The 16,794-nt window shown below is 35.3% G+C and overlaps 2 protein-coding genes across 3 annotated transcripts in view; one reads left to right on the top strand and one right to left on the bottom strand.

The window, feature by feature from the left end:
- The window catches only part of LOC132549803 (uncharacterized), a 15,377-nt gene extending 14,440 nt beyond the window's left edge, over window positions 1-937 (top strand). The window contains exon 16 of the mRNA XM_060213774.1: window positions 418-937. Coding sequence (XP_060069757.1) covers window positions 418-720 — 303 coding nt within the window. The 3' untranslated portion in view covers window positions 721-937. The remainder of the gene's footprint in view (window positions 1-417) is intronic.
- On the bottom strand, window positions 3-16,794 carry LOC132549804 (uncharacterized). 2 transcript variants are annotated; one of them, XM_060213775.1, is made up of 17 exons: window positions 16,696-16,794; window positions 14,413-14,544; window positions 11,068-11,210; window positions 10,673-10,789; window positions 10,198-10,311; window positions 9,656-9,808; window positions 8,883-9,091; window positions 8,353-8,511; window positions 6,918-7,078; window positions 6,025-6,168; window positions 5,471-5,613; window positions 4,856-4,972; window positions 3,751-3,864; window positions 3,230-3,382; window positions 2,622-2,830; window positions 2,235-2,393; window positions 3-1,402 (listed from the first exon to the last, which is right to left on the bottom strand). In XM_060213775.1, the coding sequence occupies exons 2-17, from the start codon at window positions 14,535-14,537 to the stop codon at window positions 1,238-1,240; spliced, it is 2,385 nt and encodes a 794-aa protein (XP_060069758.1). In that variant the 5' UTR covers window positions 14,538-14,544; window positions 16,696-16,794; the 3' UTR covers window positions 3-1,237. The 2 variants fall into 2 exon arrangements, with proteins under 2 accessions (XP_060069758.1, XP_060069759.1); XM_060213776.1 differs by lacking the exon at window positions 4,856-4,972.

Below are 16,794 nucleotides of genomic sequence, written 5' to 3'. Positions count from 1 at the left end.
GAATCACCTTGTCTGTTAATTTGTTACTCTGTCTGTAACTATCCCCGAAATCTTGTCCTTTGCTGCATCAGTTACAACAATGATAATATTGATTGTCTCATATTGTTGTCATGGTAACCAAAAGTGCAGTCTCTGCTTAGTAAAAATTTATTGTCAACAAGAAAATAAAAAGTTCCAGGCATGGTATCGAGAGAATGTGAATACAACATTATTAAATGACCACTTATGGTATATGACAACACTGTTATGAGGGGTTTTGCAGTAAAATTGTAATATGAAGAAATGTTATTAAACAGACATTTTATAGTTAGAAGTTGGCTTTTGATCTTTTATTAAATGATAAATAGATAAGTTATCCTCTTAAGTAAAGGTAACACTGTCGGTGATGTCAGATTTACTCTTATTGATGTCCAACAGGAGTATGTCCTTGTTAAGGAGAGCACCCTATCTGCATCAGAACATCTATTACTGCTCACAGAAGTGTTTTGTCATGTGTGCAATGCAACTTATTGGATGCCAATGGAGACTCTCGATCCCTTGGACGTTCTTCAACTCGACATGGTGTGTTCTCTAGAACTGGTCAAACGTGAACTGGATATGAATGCATTTACGACTCTCTTTACGCACAGCATCAAGCATGTCACCCAAAATTTACAAACTGTCCAAAATGCAGACACAAAGAGTATGCTGGATAAGAAGATCACAGCATTATTACAATGATAAAACCCGTCCTTTGATCATATCCAAGTTAGTGACACATTTAGTGTGTCAATTATCTCTCTTTAAAGGGTAAAGTTGACATGTATTTGAACTATTTCATTTCAGGAGGAAATGAGGAATTTGAAGATTGAAGCAAAATTGATTCTTAAGTGTCCGATTAAAATATTGCAATAATTTGTGGAATTTGTCATAATTAAAGATTCTAATGATCTGTTTTATACATACATCCATCATATGTTTCAGTCTTGTGTTGTGGCATTTTAAAATTCAGACACAGGACTTCCTGTTGACTTTTTTCATCTTGAAATTTTGTTTAAAAAGGCACAAAAAATATATTGAGTTGATTGTGTAAGTTATGTTTAAACAGGTATAGCTACACAAGGTACTGATGTTGGATCAAAATCATAATTAATATGCCTGGTATATAGCATTTCTTATAATGGGGCAATTAATGATAGTCTATTAGTCTGTGGAATGTAGAACCTGCATGCATCAGCCGTGACAAAGATCTCTTGTGCTACTTTCTGAGTCTGTTTATGACAGTAACCAGTTTCTGGTAGTCATTTAGCTCATTGTACACCTGTGCTGACACTCGTATATACAAATGTCCTTGTACACAGAACATCTGGGTCTGTATGTCATACTGGGCATACAGATCATTAACCAATCGGCCAGCATCTTCCTGTAAACCAAAATACAAAAGTGTTGTATGTGAAATACGTACATGTATAAAAGAAATTGAATTAGTTATAGTCCAATTGTGCAAAAAAGATGTAAATGTTATTAAAAGTTAGTGTTGTACACAAGGCACACTAGTGAAACCAAATTTATTTGTAGTAAGTTGAAATTCAATAGTTAGGAAAATCATAGTAGTCTGTTTAACCAAATGTTTAATTTTAAGTAAAAAAAGTACAGTAATCTCCTTTGCACAATTTGAATTAAACATCTAGTTGTTTTATAAGACTTCCAGGTTAATATCGCAACCAAAAAACTCGGCAAACGCTTCCGCTCAACAAAGTTGGATAGTCATGTCAAATACATAGTAGTTACTAGTTCCATTAAACCAGAATTTTTTTTATATATGCATTATACATATGTATCTCATGTGCAGTTACATGTAACAAAGACATGTTGTGTATGTAATGAAGACAAAGTGTTTGAAAATACATTCTATATCATTGCTGGTTAGGAGAGATAAGAATGACATTACAGTAGAATTATTATGAATTGATGACAGCTGATTTTTACAGTGCTGTGAAGTGCAAAGGATTGTATGTCACATTCCAAGTCATTGACATGACCTACTTTGTGTAGAGACAGCTGGTTACACATGAAATAGTTAGTGACAATTGTTGTTTGATCTGGTATACTCACGGAACAGTTACCGACATCGTTAGTATGTTTAATTTTAATCTTGTGTAAAATAGAACAGTTACCGACAACAATAGTATGTTTGATGAGGAGTTGACTGGCAAGTTTTTACAGTCACATAGATGATAAAACGTGTTACTGACCGAATTGTTTCCATAGGCCTTGAGCTGCGGTAGTCTGACCATCCTAACACATGGCGCCTCCAATGACTTTGGAATAGGCAATGTGTGCGTTTCCCAGCTAGAGGTAATGAGGTCGACTGCTTCTTTCAGTAACGCAGTGTTATATTCCATAACCGTTTCCTTATTTGAAACAAAGTTACATAGGCTGAATATAGCATACATTTTATTAACGATTTTTCTGTGATGAAAATATCAGGGGGAAAAATTGATAATTTTTGTCAATTTGTTGTTTTCGCAGCAGATGAATATGATTAACCAAAAAAGTAAGTTTTAAGACATAAGTAAGTACAACAAGCATCTGATGCAGTTGTGAAGACTGTATTTTTGAATTAGGTGTCCATTAATTACCATTCCTCCGATGTCTTTATAAAACTGGAGGGCGTGTTGTACGGTTATATACGGTGTATCATCCCGGTATCCCTGCATGAAAAATTCATTGGTCATATCTTGTTCGTAGTTGTGTGACGTCACTAATGGCCTGACCAGTTGGCGATAAGATTTCTTTACATACAGGAAGCCACACCCTCTTGGTGTGAACGCCCACTTGTGGAAGTTCCCTGTAATGTAAGATATGGAGATAAATTTTCCGAAAGTGTTCACAGATTAGTCTTTCCAATTTATATTCTTATCTTTCATTTTATTTTCATTATTCTTTATTGTTTTGATATCAGAAATACCGACTGTACCACTCTTGTTGGCCCTTTTGACGTCTGTTCGGACACTCGAAATCGGACGTTTCAATGAAAGATGAGTGCTTTTCCTCTGCGCCATCCAACTACTTTGTGATCAGGACACTATCATCAAATTGCTCAACGTCCGTGGTCTTTCGTCAGTAAACAATACTTTATATTGCTATTACTTGACAAGTACTGAATGGATCCCTTTGGTCCCAAGTTGTGTCGGTTTGATTTTGGGACTGACCCGAAAAAACAAAACATCTTTCTGATAAAACGTACCACAGTAAAAATCCGGGTCCAAACTCTTCATGTCCAAAGCCACCTGCCCAGGCGCGTTGGCGCCATCTACAAGTACCATTACGTTCATATCCTTACACAGTTTGACAATCTTGTGTACGGGAAACTTCAGCGCAGTCTGACTTGTTATGTGATCTAGAAGGATGACCAATAAAAGTGATGTACATAGCAGTGGTTTGAAGATTCAGCTGTTATGTAGGCATAAGGTTTAACACAAACAATACTCCAGGTTCTGTTTTCTCAAAACAATCGATTAAAGAATGTCCTTTTCATATTGTTCGTGATCATATCTATGACTATTAAAGTTTTTCCCCATACTTCAATATATTTTTCATGACTTGCATTAGGACAAGAGATTCTAGATTTCATGCTAAACGACATATTCTTCTTATGTATGAATGTGGTTTGAGTGGCCGCAATCTATAAGCTTTGAATACATCTTAAAAGTCCCTTACTCTAGGTAATAAAAACGTTCAAATCTATAATAACTTATAAATACATACCTACAACGACTAGTTTTATATCTGGGTGCTCCATTATGAATTTGCGATGCTCTTCAACTAAATCGTCTTCACTTTCGATAGGAAATGATATTTTCATAGTGTGCGCTTTCATACCTGGAAAATATGACTGACTGTGCAAATTGAAAAGCTGTAAAATATGAACTGCTTGGACACAAGTATGGGTATTCCTGTTTATAAAAGGCACTAAACATGCCAGTTCAGCTATCATTGTTTCAATGATAAGGCAACACAACACTATTATATGTAATTAAATATACGTTCTCAACAGTTATTTTGGAATAATTTCTTCAGGTTGGTAATGCCATTAGAATAGAAGTTCTTAAAACACAACCAGTAGGAGATAAAAGTGTGACGTTTCGATTACACGGTCACCTTCATCAGACCGGACTATATAGTGCAGCTGAAAAAGTTGGTCGATTCCGTACCATCCCGTGCCTTACGTACTTCAGTGTCTAGTACGCTCCACACTGGTAATTTGTCTGATGAAGGTGACCGTGTAGTCATCGAAACGCCACAGTCTTATCGTCTACTGGTCGTGTTATAAGAATTTCTATTCTATGTTCCCAACAGTTCTTTTTTTAATCGGTGATCGAAGGCATGATAAATGTTATAGAAGAGGTATGGATCATTTAAGTCATGCAATCGAAAATGGACCAATCAATCATATGGAAATACGGTCATGTATAACAGATGTATGTATGTTGGTAGTTAGTTCGAAGTGTATGCCATAATAACAGTGTAATGGTACTAATCTGATAATCATTACTGTTGTGGTTACCAACTCCAGGAAAGAAATGAAACAAAAGCCTTCATATCGTAACTTTACAAAGTCTGATTCTGAAAATTCCTCGCTCTCATGGTAATGGCTTTTCCATACGAAAAACGGTGTCCAGCATTGACTAGTGGTATAAATTCCACCAAGTCAATCACTAGTGTAATGGAATTTGCATGTTTTCATTATATAAGAGAATTATATATATATCAGTAAAACGCCATTCAGGTTGCTTTCAATGATGTATACACACAAACAACATCTGACTTTACTGCATGGATATATATAGAGGATTGTATACATTAAAATAACCTTTTAGATTGGTTGATAGTTGGCGGCATGTGTTCTGTACTGCTCCGAATGAGTTGTTTGTAAACATCAAGGCATCCTCATGTGTAAACGGAAAGGTCTTCAGGACAGAGTTAAAACCTGAGGTACAAGAGTTAATCAAATTTTCGCTGTTGCGAGGATCGAATGATATCGTAAAAAGCAGATGCATCATGTACCACGAAAAGAAAATTTCAGAAAACAGTAGTTTGTATCGTGACTTCCGTGAAAAATATTCCCTGTGTGTTCTCAACCTTTTTGTACAACCATCGAAAGAAAACATTTATAGTGTACGTTCTGAGAATACCAATGCGTGGACACCTCATTCATCTTAAATGTAATACTGTGTTGTGCTTAGAACGTTTTGTATCTGGAAGTTCTGACTTTGTAGTAACTAATCAAAATCAAGAAAAAGGCAAAAGTATAAGCTTTAAGTATAAGTTTTAACTGAACTTTTAAACTAACACTTAATTTACGAAAGATGAGCAAAATGTCAAAAGAATCAAGGAAAGCTTTCATCTTAAAGAACAAGAAACTAATGTTTTCTCATGATATCCTGATTAGGGTAATAAAGCTGTGTGTTCATCACAATATGATTACCTGTTGTTGCATTCTGGACAAAGACGAAGTCCTCAGGATCAGCATTGATAAACCTTGCTGCACAGTCTCTTGCTGCAATCCACATGTTTTTTAACTTCCTTCTCATCCAGTCGTCAGGGTGATCGTCGATTTCGTCAATGTATCTAGTAAACCATTTCATTTACAACACGGTTACAATGTTTACCAAATGGGATGGTTAGAATTTATCTCTAGTCTGAAAAGGACGTGTATGCGTGTACTACGTCGCAAGCAATATGAGAATCACATAATTGTTCAATTGAGAATTTTACGGTGTTAACATCTGGTTGCTGATTTGGTACTTACTATTGTTTTATGAAAAAATTTCACGATTTTTTTTCAAAGATTTAACAAAGGACACAAAAGTGAATAGCGCCTTTTCCTGATTTAGAGTGAGATACAGTAGAGCCAAACAATGAATTAAACTGCATCATACAGCTGTTTCGTCTTTCCAGGACTCGTCAGTGATGCTAAGACCTAAAAACCATATTGCGCCCAAATATGACCTTTATACCTTGTAGTTCGTACTGGCATACCTTAAATGAATTTCCCGAACTCGTCTTGGAATACTTCCTCTTGCAGCATTGTTAAGAAAGGTAGAGCCTTTCCTCAGTGAGAATTCTGCCTCTCTGATAGGATGACCGAATTCCGTTACAACAGGTGATGAATAATCAGATGTGCTAAAAAAATTATGCCAAAGTTATTAACATCAAGTACAGACAATACACGTGGAATTTATACTGCGGTGGTATTTCTTAACTCGAATCTTATATTAGTATTCAATTAATTCAAAATAAATGTGTTGGTAAAATTTACAAACAACATTGCCTTTATTAGAACACCAATATACATAAAGTTTTGTCTAATATGAGCGATCACATGGGAGTACTATTTTGTCATCATTTGTTTACTGTTTACAATACTACATAAGAATGCAAAGCAACATAACGATCAGAAAAGTGTACACCTTGTGATTGTTTCATTATAAATGTCTATGTCTTAGGTGAAAACCTCTGGTGTCAAGAAACAAAATTTCGTTGAAATAAAATATATTTACATCTTTATTGGAATTAACGTCAAACATTTAATTTTTGTATTTTGATGCTATCTGGGAATCCTAATCAACGAAATTTTTTTTTTTTTGTTTTTAAGTTCTGCTATAAGCATCTTGATTACATCTTTCAATACAAAATCAGATTGAATTACAGTAAAGCAAAATTTAACTGCATCATACAGCAGTTTCGTTCAGCTAGGACTAGTCAGTGGTGCTGGAGTCTAAAATGTGAACACCTAGAGTACGGGGTATTGCACTAGCCCCTAAAAAATCAGCATTTTGTATGAAGATTCTAAAACTGGCTTCTAATCCAGGATTGTCGGTATCTCTCATTATCATTGGAAATATTTACAAAAGTTGGGGTGTCAATCTTACTCTCGCATCTGTGTAATGGCCTCCAGAAGTTTGTCGTAGTCAGCTGCCGTATTGTAGACATTGGCAGAGAGTCGCACGTACAGATTGCAATCAACGTACAGTGTTGCCGTCTGTATGTTCCATCGGCTGTATATTTCAGACATCAGTCTAACCGATTCACTCTGGAAATGTCATGCGAACTAAGTTTATATCTGGGATTGATTGGAAAACACGAATCGATTGTGTTCTCATAAAATGACAGGTCTTTTTTCTCTTTCTTTTGTTCCCAAAATACATAAATGAATAACAATTCAATTTTAATTCATTACTTATAGTATGGTTCTGATCATGAACTAAACTACAACATGTAGTTGTTTTGTTCTTTGATTCGGACGAGAACTCATCAATAACACTAGGGTCTTTCTAGGAGATTCTAAATGGACTAAACAAATGGTTAAATAAGGAGGGAAGGAGTCCACTAACCCCGTAAATCATTTTCGCAAATTTCCAAATGTATGAAATTGATAGAAGATTGCACCATGTTCTCCCCATATCAAATCCAGTGGAAATCCATCGGTTTAGGTAGATGTTGGTGTGATAATTAAGTACTTGTGTATCCATATGTAAACCATGTTCTGGTGGTGAAGAAGTGACGTTGTTTAATTGATCGGACCTACAACTCGGTACCAAGAGGTCTGATGTGATTGGATTGCACTTGTATCATCAACTGACAACTGAAGTGGTTAGGTTATTACTAATATCTGCTGAGAACAACGAAGTTTGGATACCTAATGGATATCTACTGTTGACAAAAATTTATAATTAATTATCTACTTTTTATATAAATGCATGGCCATGGCTGGATTATCTGATGGAGACATGAGTGAACAATACTAGAGTCTAAGTTTTTACGGATGAGGCTAGCCCAATTTTTTTTTCTTGTGAAACATATTACAGTCAGTTTCCTCTATTTACGTATATCAAACTTTGTCCCTTTATCAAGTTTCCGAGTGGGATCACATTAATGAAAAGTAACCATTGCTACCAGAAGGAAATTGATATAAAGATATCGGCTGTCACTTAGATAATGAAGACCAAAACATATTAATGAAGTATCTAAAATGAAAAGTTTGACCGCAGATTTGACTGAATTATCAATATCATAAAAATGAAATGTCGGAATCGCACTTTTTCAGAAACTAGAATTAATATTGTCGGTGTATTGATTTGAAGTACAATTTGCGGTATTTTTATTTCAGCGATCTATGATCAAAATATAAGTGAAAATTATTGTACATCATTTTCTACTTTTATGTATTGATTATGAACCAATTTTTATTTTATTGTCTTTTATATTTCCAAAGATTTGGTCCCTAGAATCCCAGAAGAACCTAAACATCTATGTTGTAATATGGTTTAGTATTTGTTAGAGACATCTTAAACTGCAGTAAATTACTGTAGACGGGATGTATCCGGTCAACTTCGGTAGTTTGACCATTCTCATATATGGGGACTCCATCTTTCGGGGGACCGGAAGTTTAGCTGTTCCCCATTCCGCCACCATCTTACTTGCAGCCTGGTCCAGTAACTGGGAGCAGTAACGTGTGATCGCATCCTGAGAAAGAAGAAAATTCAGAAAGGTCATGAATCAAAAGTAAAACCGACAGCGTTAAAAACGCACTGCAGCTAGTCATGTTGAAATTTACGGAAGTTGACAAAATGTCAATTCTTATCAGGTAAAGGTTAGTGTAGCGAGACAAACCCCACTCAAAACATTTAAGAATTAAGAAACAGATACCTTGAATATAAAATTGGTATAGAAATGTAGCATTCTTCTTGTGATTTCTGTGATTTATTCTATTCAAACTTGTGGCAAAACGAGAAAAACTAATAAAAAAAAATAGAATCCAACTCGCGTTATGGATTAACATTTTTTCAGTTTTCATTCAAAAACATGCTCTTTTTGTATAGAATTAAATTATATACCATTCCACCGATGTCGTTGTAGAATTTCAAAGCTTCTGGTAAACAGAAATATGGGCAGTCATCACGTGTTCCTTGCATGAAGAACTGTAGATCCAGACTTTTGCTATAATTGGTTGATGTAACTAATGGAGACACCCATGTCTGGTGGTCCTTCTTAATATACAGTAAAGCGCATCCACGGGGTGTGTAAAGCCATTTGTGGAAATTTCCTATTGATAAACAAATATGAATAGCTGTTACACGTACAAAGTTTACAAACTTTATCATGCAGGAGAATATAGAAGTTGCCGTAAAAGTCTTCTTAGATCATAAAAAGTCAAACAATTAAATAGCACCTTTCAGCACAAATTTAATATTAGTTACAGAATAGCGAAATAATGACTTAAACTGCATCGTCTTTCCATAACCCGTCATTGATACTAAAGGTCCAAATAGTTACAACGGAGGTGATGACCGAAGAAAATCTTGATTAGTCGTCCAAGTACAATATATAGCGAGACTACCTTTATATAAATACAGTTGTTATAGATGTTTATATATAAGTCAATAAAAATAAATGAAAGATAAACTATGCCACAATATTCATATACAAATGTAATTGGTACGGATGAGTCTACAGAAGGACAACAGGTAGATTTGACTCGATATTTTTTTTTATTTATATATTTACTTAAGCAGGGCATTTTGGAGTGCTACTTCTTAGGAAAGGTGTCCTACACCATAGTTTTTTTTTTAAAATAAAATTGAAGATGTGGAACTCTAAAACGTTTTACCTGTATAAAAATCTGGATCAATATCCTTCATGTCAATGGGAACCTGTCCCGGTGCATGTGCACCGTCAATCATGGTCAGAACGTTATGGTCCCGACATGCTTCAATGATCCTCTTAATAGGAAGGTGTAGTGCAGTAATGCTTGTGATATGATCTGTGAAACAAACATAAATATTAATAGTACAGTTGGGTTTTTTTTTTTACAAAAGTACACATCGGCAATGAATAAAATAAAATGTTATTATTGCATTTGCCAGTAACTAATATATGCTTGTATTTGTTAATTTTTTTAAATTAAACATATTTTTTGCAAAAATTATTACAACAGGATTAGGTACAAGTTATAACAACTTATGAGACACCCTGCCCCAATATATAACAAAATATAGTTAGACAACGCAATAGCCATATGGCAACAAATACACTAACTACATATTTTAGGAGAGAGAGAGAGAGAGAGAGAGAGAGAGAGAGAGAGGAGGAGGAGGAGGAGGAGGAGGATTGAGGGGGTAGTTTAGGCATATTAACCATAAAGTAACTTACCAACTACAGCAATTTTAATATTTGGGTGCTGGCTGAGGAAAGTGTTGTATTGTTGTACAATTTCGTCTTCTGATTGGATAGGGAAGCAGATATCCATCACAAGTAATTGTCCTCCTACAGGGGAATGTTATCCGAGGTCAACAACGTCATTGTGTTTATAAACAACTTTAGGTACATGTAGACAAAGTATAACATATGTGTTTGTTTTTAGCACTTATTTACATCCTTCATCTAAAAATGATAATTGATGTTTGAGAGGAATATATCATATATCAGTCAGGGATCGATACAGTACAGATATCATGAAATCCTAACTCATTCTCTTTATGATTCAAGATTTTTTTACCAATTTTTTACATTACATAATCCGGCACCTGTGTTGCTGACTGATCGCTCAAACCTTTATATTATGTCTAGATCGAATCAGGATCAATGTCTAGCAATATTGACTCTATCAATACATAAATGGCTATACCACAACCGCCCGTGGAAATATGGTGGGCTGTATTTCTTATTGCTGCATATGTGTTGCTTGTGACCAGAATTGCCTCAGTTTCCTTCAGCTTGAGTGCCTTTAATACTGTGTTGATACCTTGTAGAGGGAAGAAAATGTGTATTCTTTTAAATCATCAACATATCATTACAAAACTAAAAGATTGTTTCGCCAATTATATATTTCCAGTCCTCTTATACTGTTCTTCAGGGGACAAACATTTCAGCTGAGAATTTTTGTTCAGTTTAGAAATCCAAGCGATACATAACATTTAGATTAACTCTTAACATCTTTGTATAAGACGCCTCCATTGGCTAATATTTCATTATACATGTGAGGAATCACTTGAATAATTTATTTTCTTTTTATAGATGTACCCGTAGTTGCATTTTGGACCAGCACAATGTCGTCAACGTCTGAGTTGACGAGTGATGCAGCCAAGTCCCTCGCCGCCATCCACAGCCCCTTGCTCTTTCTCTGGAACCAGTCATCTGGATGTTCGTCTGTCACGTACAAATACCTGAAACACACTTATATTTTCTAAGCTCACTGAGGCTATTCCGTGTTGTGAATGACAACTAGTCTGTTCGAATATAGTGAATCTTTTGTCATTGTTATATGATATCTTATTTCGTTCCCACGTCTTATACTGCATGACGCATAGTCAATGTATATTTTGTCCATTTTAATTGTAATTCTATGTTATTCTTCGATCCTGTCAGTTGTCTCCTGTTCACACGTACGTCTATCTACTATATATTGATTATAATTCTGTTATTCTTCGATCCTGTCAGTTGTCTCCTGTTCACACGTACGTCTATCTACTATATATTGATTATAATTCTGTTATTCTTCGATCCTGTCAGTTGTCTCCTGTTCACACGTACGTCTATCTACTATATATTGATTATAATTCTGTTATTCTTCGATCCTGTCAGTTGTCTCCTGTTCACACGTACGTCTATCTACTATATATTGATTATAATTCTATGTTGTTCTTCGATCCTGTCAGTTGTCTCCTGTTCACACGTACGTCTATCTACTATATATTGATTATAATTCTATGTTGTTCTTCGATCCTGTCAGTTGTCTCCTGTTTACACGTACGTCTATCTACTATATATTGATTATAATGCTATGTTATTCTTCGATCCTGTCAGTTGTCTCCTGTTCACACGTACGTCTATCTACTATATATTGATTATAATTCTATGTTATTCTTCGATCCTGTCAGTTGTCTCCTGTTCACACGTACGTCTATCTACTATATATTGATTATAATTCTGTTATTCTTCGATCCTGTCAGTTGTCTCCTGTTCACACGTACGTCTATCTACTATATATTGATTATAATTCTGTTATTCTTCGATCCTGTCAGTTGTCTCCTGTTCACACGTACGTCTATCTACTATATATTGATTATAATTCTATGTTGTTCTTCGATCCTGTCAGTTGTCTCCTGTTCACACGTACGTCTATCTACTATATATTGATTATAATTCTATGTTGTTCTTCGATCCTGTCAGTTGTCTCCTGTTCACACGTACGTCTATCTACTATATATTGATTATAATTCTATGTTGTTCTTCGATCCTGTCAGTTGTCTCCTGTTCACACGTACGTCTATCTACTATATATTGATTATAATTCTATGTTGTTCTTCGATCCTGTCAGTTGTCTCCTGTTCACACGTACGTCTATCTACTATATATTGATTATAATTCTGTTATTCTTCGATCCTGTCAGTTGCCTCCTGTTCACACGTACGTCTATCTACTATATATTGATTATAATTCTGTTATTCTTCGATATTGTCTCCTGTTCATACGTCTATCTACTATATATTGATTATAATTCTATGTTGTTCTTCGATCCTGTCACTTGTCTCCTGTTCACACGTACGTCTATCTACTATATATTGATTATAATTCTGTTATTCTTCGATCCTGTCAGTTGTCTCCTGTTCACACATACGTCTATCTACTATATATTGATTATAATTCTATGTTGTTCTTCGATCCTGTCACTTGTCTCCTGTTCACACGTACGTCTATCTACTATATATTGATTATAATTCTATGTTGTTCTTCGATCCTGTCACTTGTCTCCTGTTCACACGTACGTCTATCTACTATATATTGATTATAATTCTATGTTGTTCTTCGATCCTGTCAGTTGTCTCCTGTTCACACGTACGTCTATCTACTATATATTGATTATAATTCTGTTATTCTTCGATCCTGTCAGTTGTCTCCTGTTCACACGTACGTCTATCTACTATATACTGATTATAATTCTGTTATTCTTCGATCCTGTCAGTTGTCTCCTGTTCACACGTACGTCTATCTACTATATATTGATTATAATTCTGTTATTCTTCGATCCTGTCAGTTGTCTCCTGTTCACACATACGTCTATCTACTATATATTGATTATAATTCTGTTATTCTTCTATCCTGTCAGTTGTCTCCTGTTCACACGTACGTCTATCTACTATATATTGATTATAATTCTGTTATTCTTCGATCCTGTCAGTTGTCTCCTGTTCACACGTACGTCTATCTACTATATATTGATTATAATTCTATGTTGTTCTTCGATCCTGTCAGTTGTCTCCTGTTCACACGTACGTCTATCTACTATATATTGATTATAATTCTGTTATTCTTCGATCCTGTCAGTTGTCTCCTGTTCACACGTACGTCTATCTACTATATATTGATTATAATTCTATGTTGTTCTTCGATCCTGTCAGTTGTCTCCTGTTCACACGTACGTCTATCTACTATATATTGATTATAATTCTGTTATTCTTCGATCCTGTCAGTTGTCTCCTGTTCACACGTACGTCTATCTACTATATATTGATTATAATTCTGTTATTCTTCGATCCTGTCAGTTGTCTCCTGTTCACACGTACGTCTATCTACTATATATTGATTATAATTCTGTTATTCTTCGATCCTGTCAGTTGTCTCCTGTTCACACGTACGTCTATCTACTATATATTGATTATAATTCTGTTATTCTTCGATCCTGTCAGTTGTCTCCTGTTCACACGTACGTCTATCTACTATATATTGATTATAATTCTGTTATTCTTCGATCCTGTCAGTTGTCTCCTGTTCACACGTACGTCTATCTACTATATATTGATTATAATTCTGTTATTCTTCGATCCTGTCAGTTGTCTCCTGTTCACACGTACGTCTATCTACTATATATTGATTATAATTCTGTTATTCTTCGATCCTGTCAGTTGTCTCCTGTTCACACGTACGTCTATCTACTATATATTGATTATAATTCTATGTTGTTCTTCGATCCTGTCAGTTGTCTCCTGTTCACACGTACGTCTATCTACTATATATTGATTATAATTCTGTTATTCTTCGATCCTGTCAGTTGTCTCCTGTTTACACGTACTTATATCTACTATGTGTTGATTATAATTCTATATTGTTCTAAATGTGAGCTAATTCTTAAAACGAGATATTGAGAACAATAACAACATTTATATATAAAAGATTATTTAACGCAATGGGGACAATAAGCACAGTTCATATCCCCCACCCACCAACCCTCCACCTCCTCCTGGCCTGCAGAGCCTAGGCACAATGAAAAACTTTAAAACAGTTCGTCATTTTATGTTAATTATCAAAACAACAGGAGCTTATAACTAACAAAGATTAGACAACTCATTTCCAACGAATAGTAATTACTTTTTCTGGAGTTCCTTGACGCGTCGAGGCACCATTCCATATGAACCATGATTAAGGAAAGTCGCACCTTTTCTCATGCAGAATTCTTTCTCTCTGATGACTTGTCCAAATTGTATACTTTCCATGCTGAAACTATCACGTTTTCACGTGTGTAATATACTTTGTCGAATGTTGTGAAAACATCAATAAAGTAAATATTTTTGTCAGATTTTTTTTCTTTACTTCATTTTCGGTTGTTGATCATACATTTGTTTTTAATTACATCAACAATATCGCAAATAAACGCATACATCTGAGAGACTTTCATGTGTAACTCTGGCGCTCTGCCTCCTTTTAATATAGATCTTTATTTGTCATTGCATTCACGGTTACAGCTCACAAAATTAACATTTACTTTTTCCGCACTCTAACCTCCTTCTCATCGTTTTCGAGAGAAAAAGATTCTGCATTCCATCGAAGAAGAACATTATCCTCATAGAATAAGAAAACAATTCATTCCAAGAACACTCTTGTTTACTTTTAATTTGTATTTCTTTATATATCTTCCCAGCAGTAAATCCAATTAATTTTCATATGCTATATATTAGTCATGCGCCAGATCAATATTATATAGTTCTTCACTACGATAAGTGGAATATATCTATAAACATTTCTATCAGTAATTCTTTAATTATCAAATACCTGCAGAAATGCACAATGTTTACATCCCATGTTATATACTGTATATTTAAACAAGTATGGTTATCTTTCAATATCAAACTATTTCAGTAGCACAGTATATATACATTACAACAAGAGGCCCATGGGCCTTAACGGTCATCTGACAAAAAGCAAGCCAAACCTAGAAAGTGGGTTGAGGTCATTCATTTGAACAAACTTGGTAGCCTCTCCTCCAAGCATCTTACAGGCCCAATATCAGCACTCATGGACTTTTGCTTGTTGAGAAGAAGTCGTTTGTATATTTTAACATATTTGACCCCTGTGACCTTGAAAGTGGGTTGAGGTCATTCATTTGAATAAACTTGGTAGCCTTTCCTCCCAGCATGCTACAGACCCAATATCGGCACTCATAGACTTTTGCTTATTGAGATGAAGTCCTTTGTATATTTTAACATATTTGACCCCTGTGACCTTGAAAGTGGGCCAAGGTCATTCATTTGAACAAACTTTGTAGGGCTCCATGCCAGCATGCTATGGGCTAAGTATTAGCCCCCTAGGCCTTCTAGTATTTGAGAAGAAGTTATTTAAAGATTTTGACATATTTGACCCCTGCGACCTTGAAAGTTGTTCAAGGTCATTCATTTAAATAAACTTGGTAGCCTTTCCTCCCAGCATGCTACAGACCCAATATCGGCACTCATAGACTTTTGCTTATTGAGATGAAGTCCTTTGTATATTTTAACATATTTGACCCCTGTGACCTTGAAAGTGGGCCAAGGTCATTCATTTGAACAAACTTTGTAGGGCTCCATGCCAGCATGCTATGGGCCAAGTATTAGCCCCCTAGGCCTTCTAGTATTTGAGAAGAAGTTATTTAAAGATTTTGACATATTTGACCCCTGTGACCTTGAAAGTTGTTCAAGGTCATTCATTTAAACAGACTTGATAGCCCTTCATCCCAGCATGCCACAGGCACAATATCAGCAATCTGAGCCTTTTGGTTATTGAGAAGAAGTTGTTTAAAGATTTTAACATATTTGACCCCTGTGACCTTTAAAGTGGGTCAAGGTCATTCATTTGAACAAACTTGGTAGAGCTCCATGCCAGTATCCTCTGTGCCATGTATTAGCCCCCTAGACCTTCTAGTATTTGAGAAGAAGTCGTTTGAATGAAAAGTTTACGGACGGCGCACGGCCGGCGCACGGCGGACGACGACGGACGAAGCATGATGACTATAGGTCATCGGACCCTTCGGGTCAGATGACCTAAAAATGTGAAATAAATCCCCTGTAGTACCACCTGGAAGTATTTCTATTATAAAAAAATGTTATTTTGTGTGTTTTTCACGTTGTCAATTCATTTCTATTGAAAAATTCATCTTTGCTTGAATTTACTTGTTCCGTATACTGTTTACATACGTATAATTCAAATGATCTTAAAGCTTTGTGGTTGTCATAAAGACACTTACTTCGACACAATGGTCGTTGTTTCTCTGTGTGATTGCCCTGGTACATTAGTGCAGCACCACGGTTGTTATCAATAGGAACACATTTATACATGGTACAACACATGTGTATATAAAATTATCTTGTCGGAAGGATAAATACGTGTAGATAAACTAACCTTGGTGGAGAGGTACAAACTAGCCACAAACGACAGAAGTCGGTCAATCAATGCACAAAGCACTACATAGCATCCATCCGGAATTAAAAATGTATATCT

The sequence above is a fragment of the Ylistrum balloti genome, unplaced genomic scaffold, assembly GCF_031769215.1.
Source record: "Ylistrum balloti isolate Yb309-2 unplaced genomic scaffold, AGI_CSIRO_Ybal_v1 Utg370078, whole genome shotgun sequence".
Lineage (NCBI taxonomy): Eukaryota > Metazoa > Mollusca > Bivalvia > Pectinida > Pectinidae > Ylistrum > Ylistrum balloti.
The sequence above is the reverse complement of the archived record's forward strand: the minus strand, read 5'-3'. Positions and strand labels throughout refer to the sequence as shown.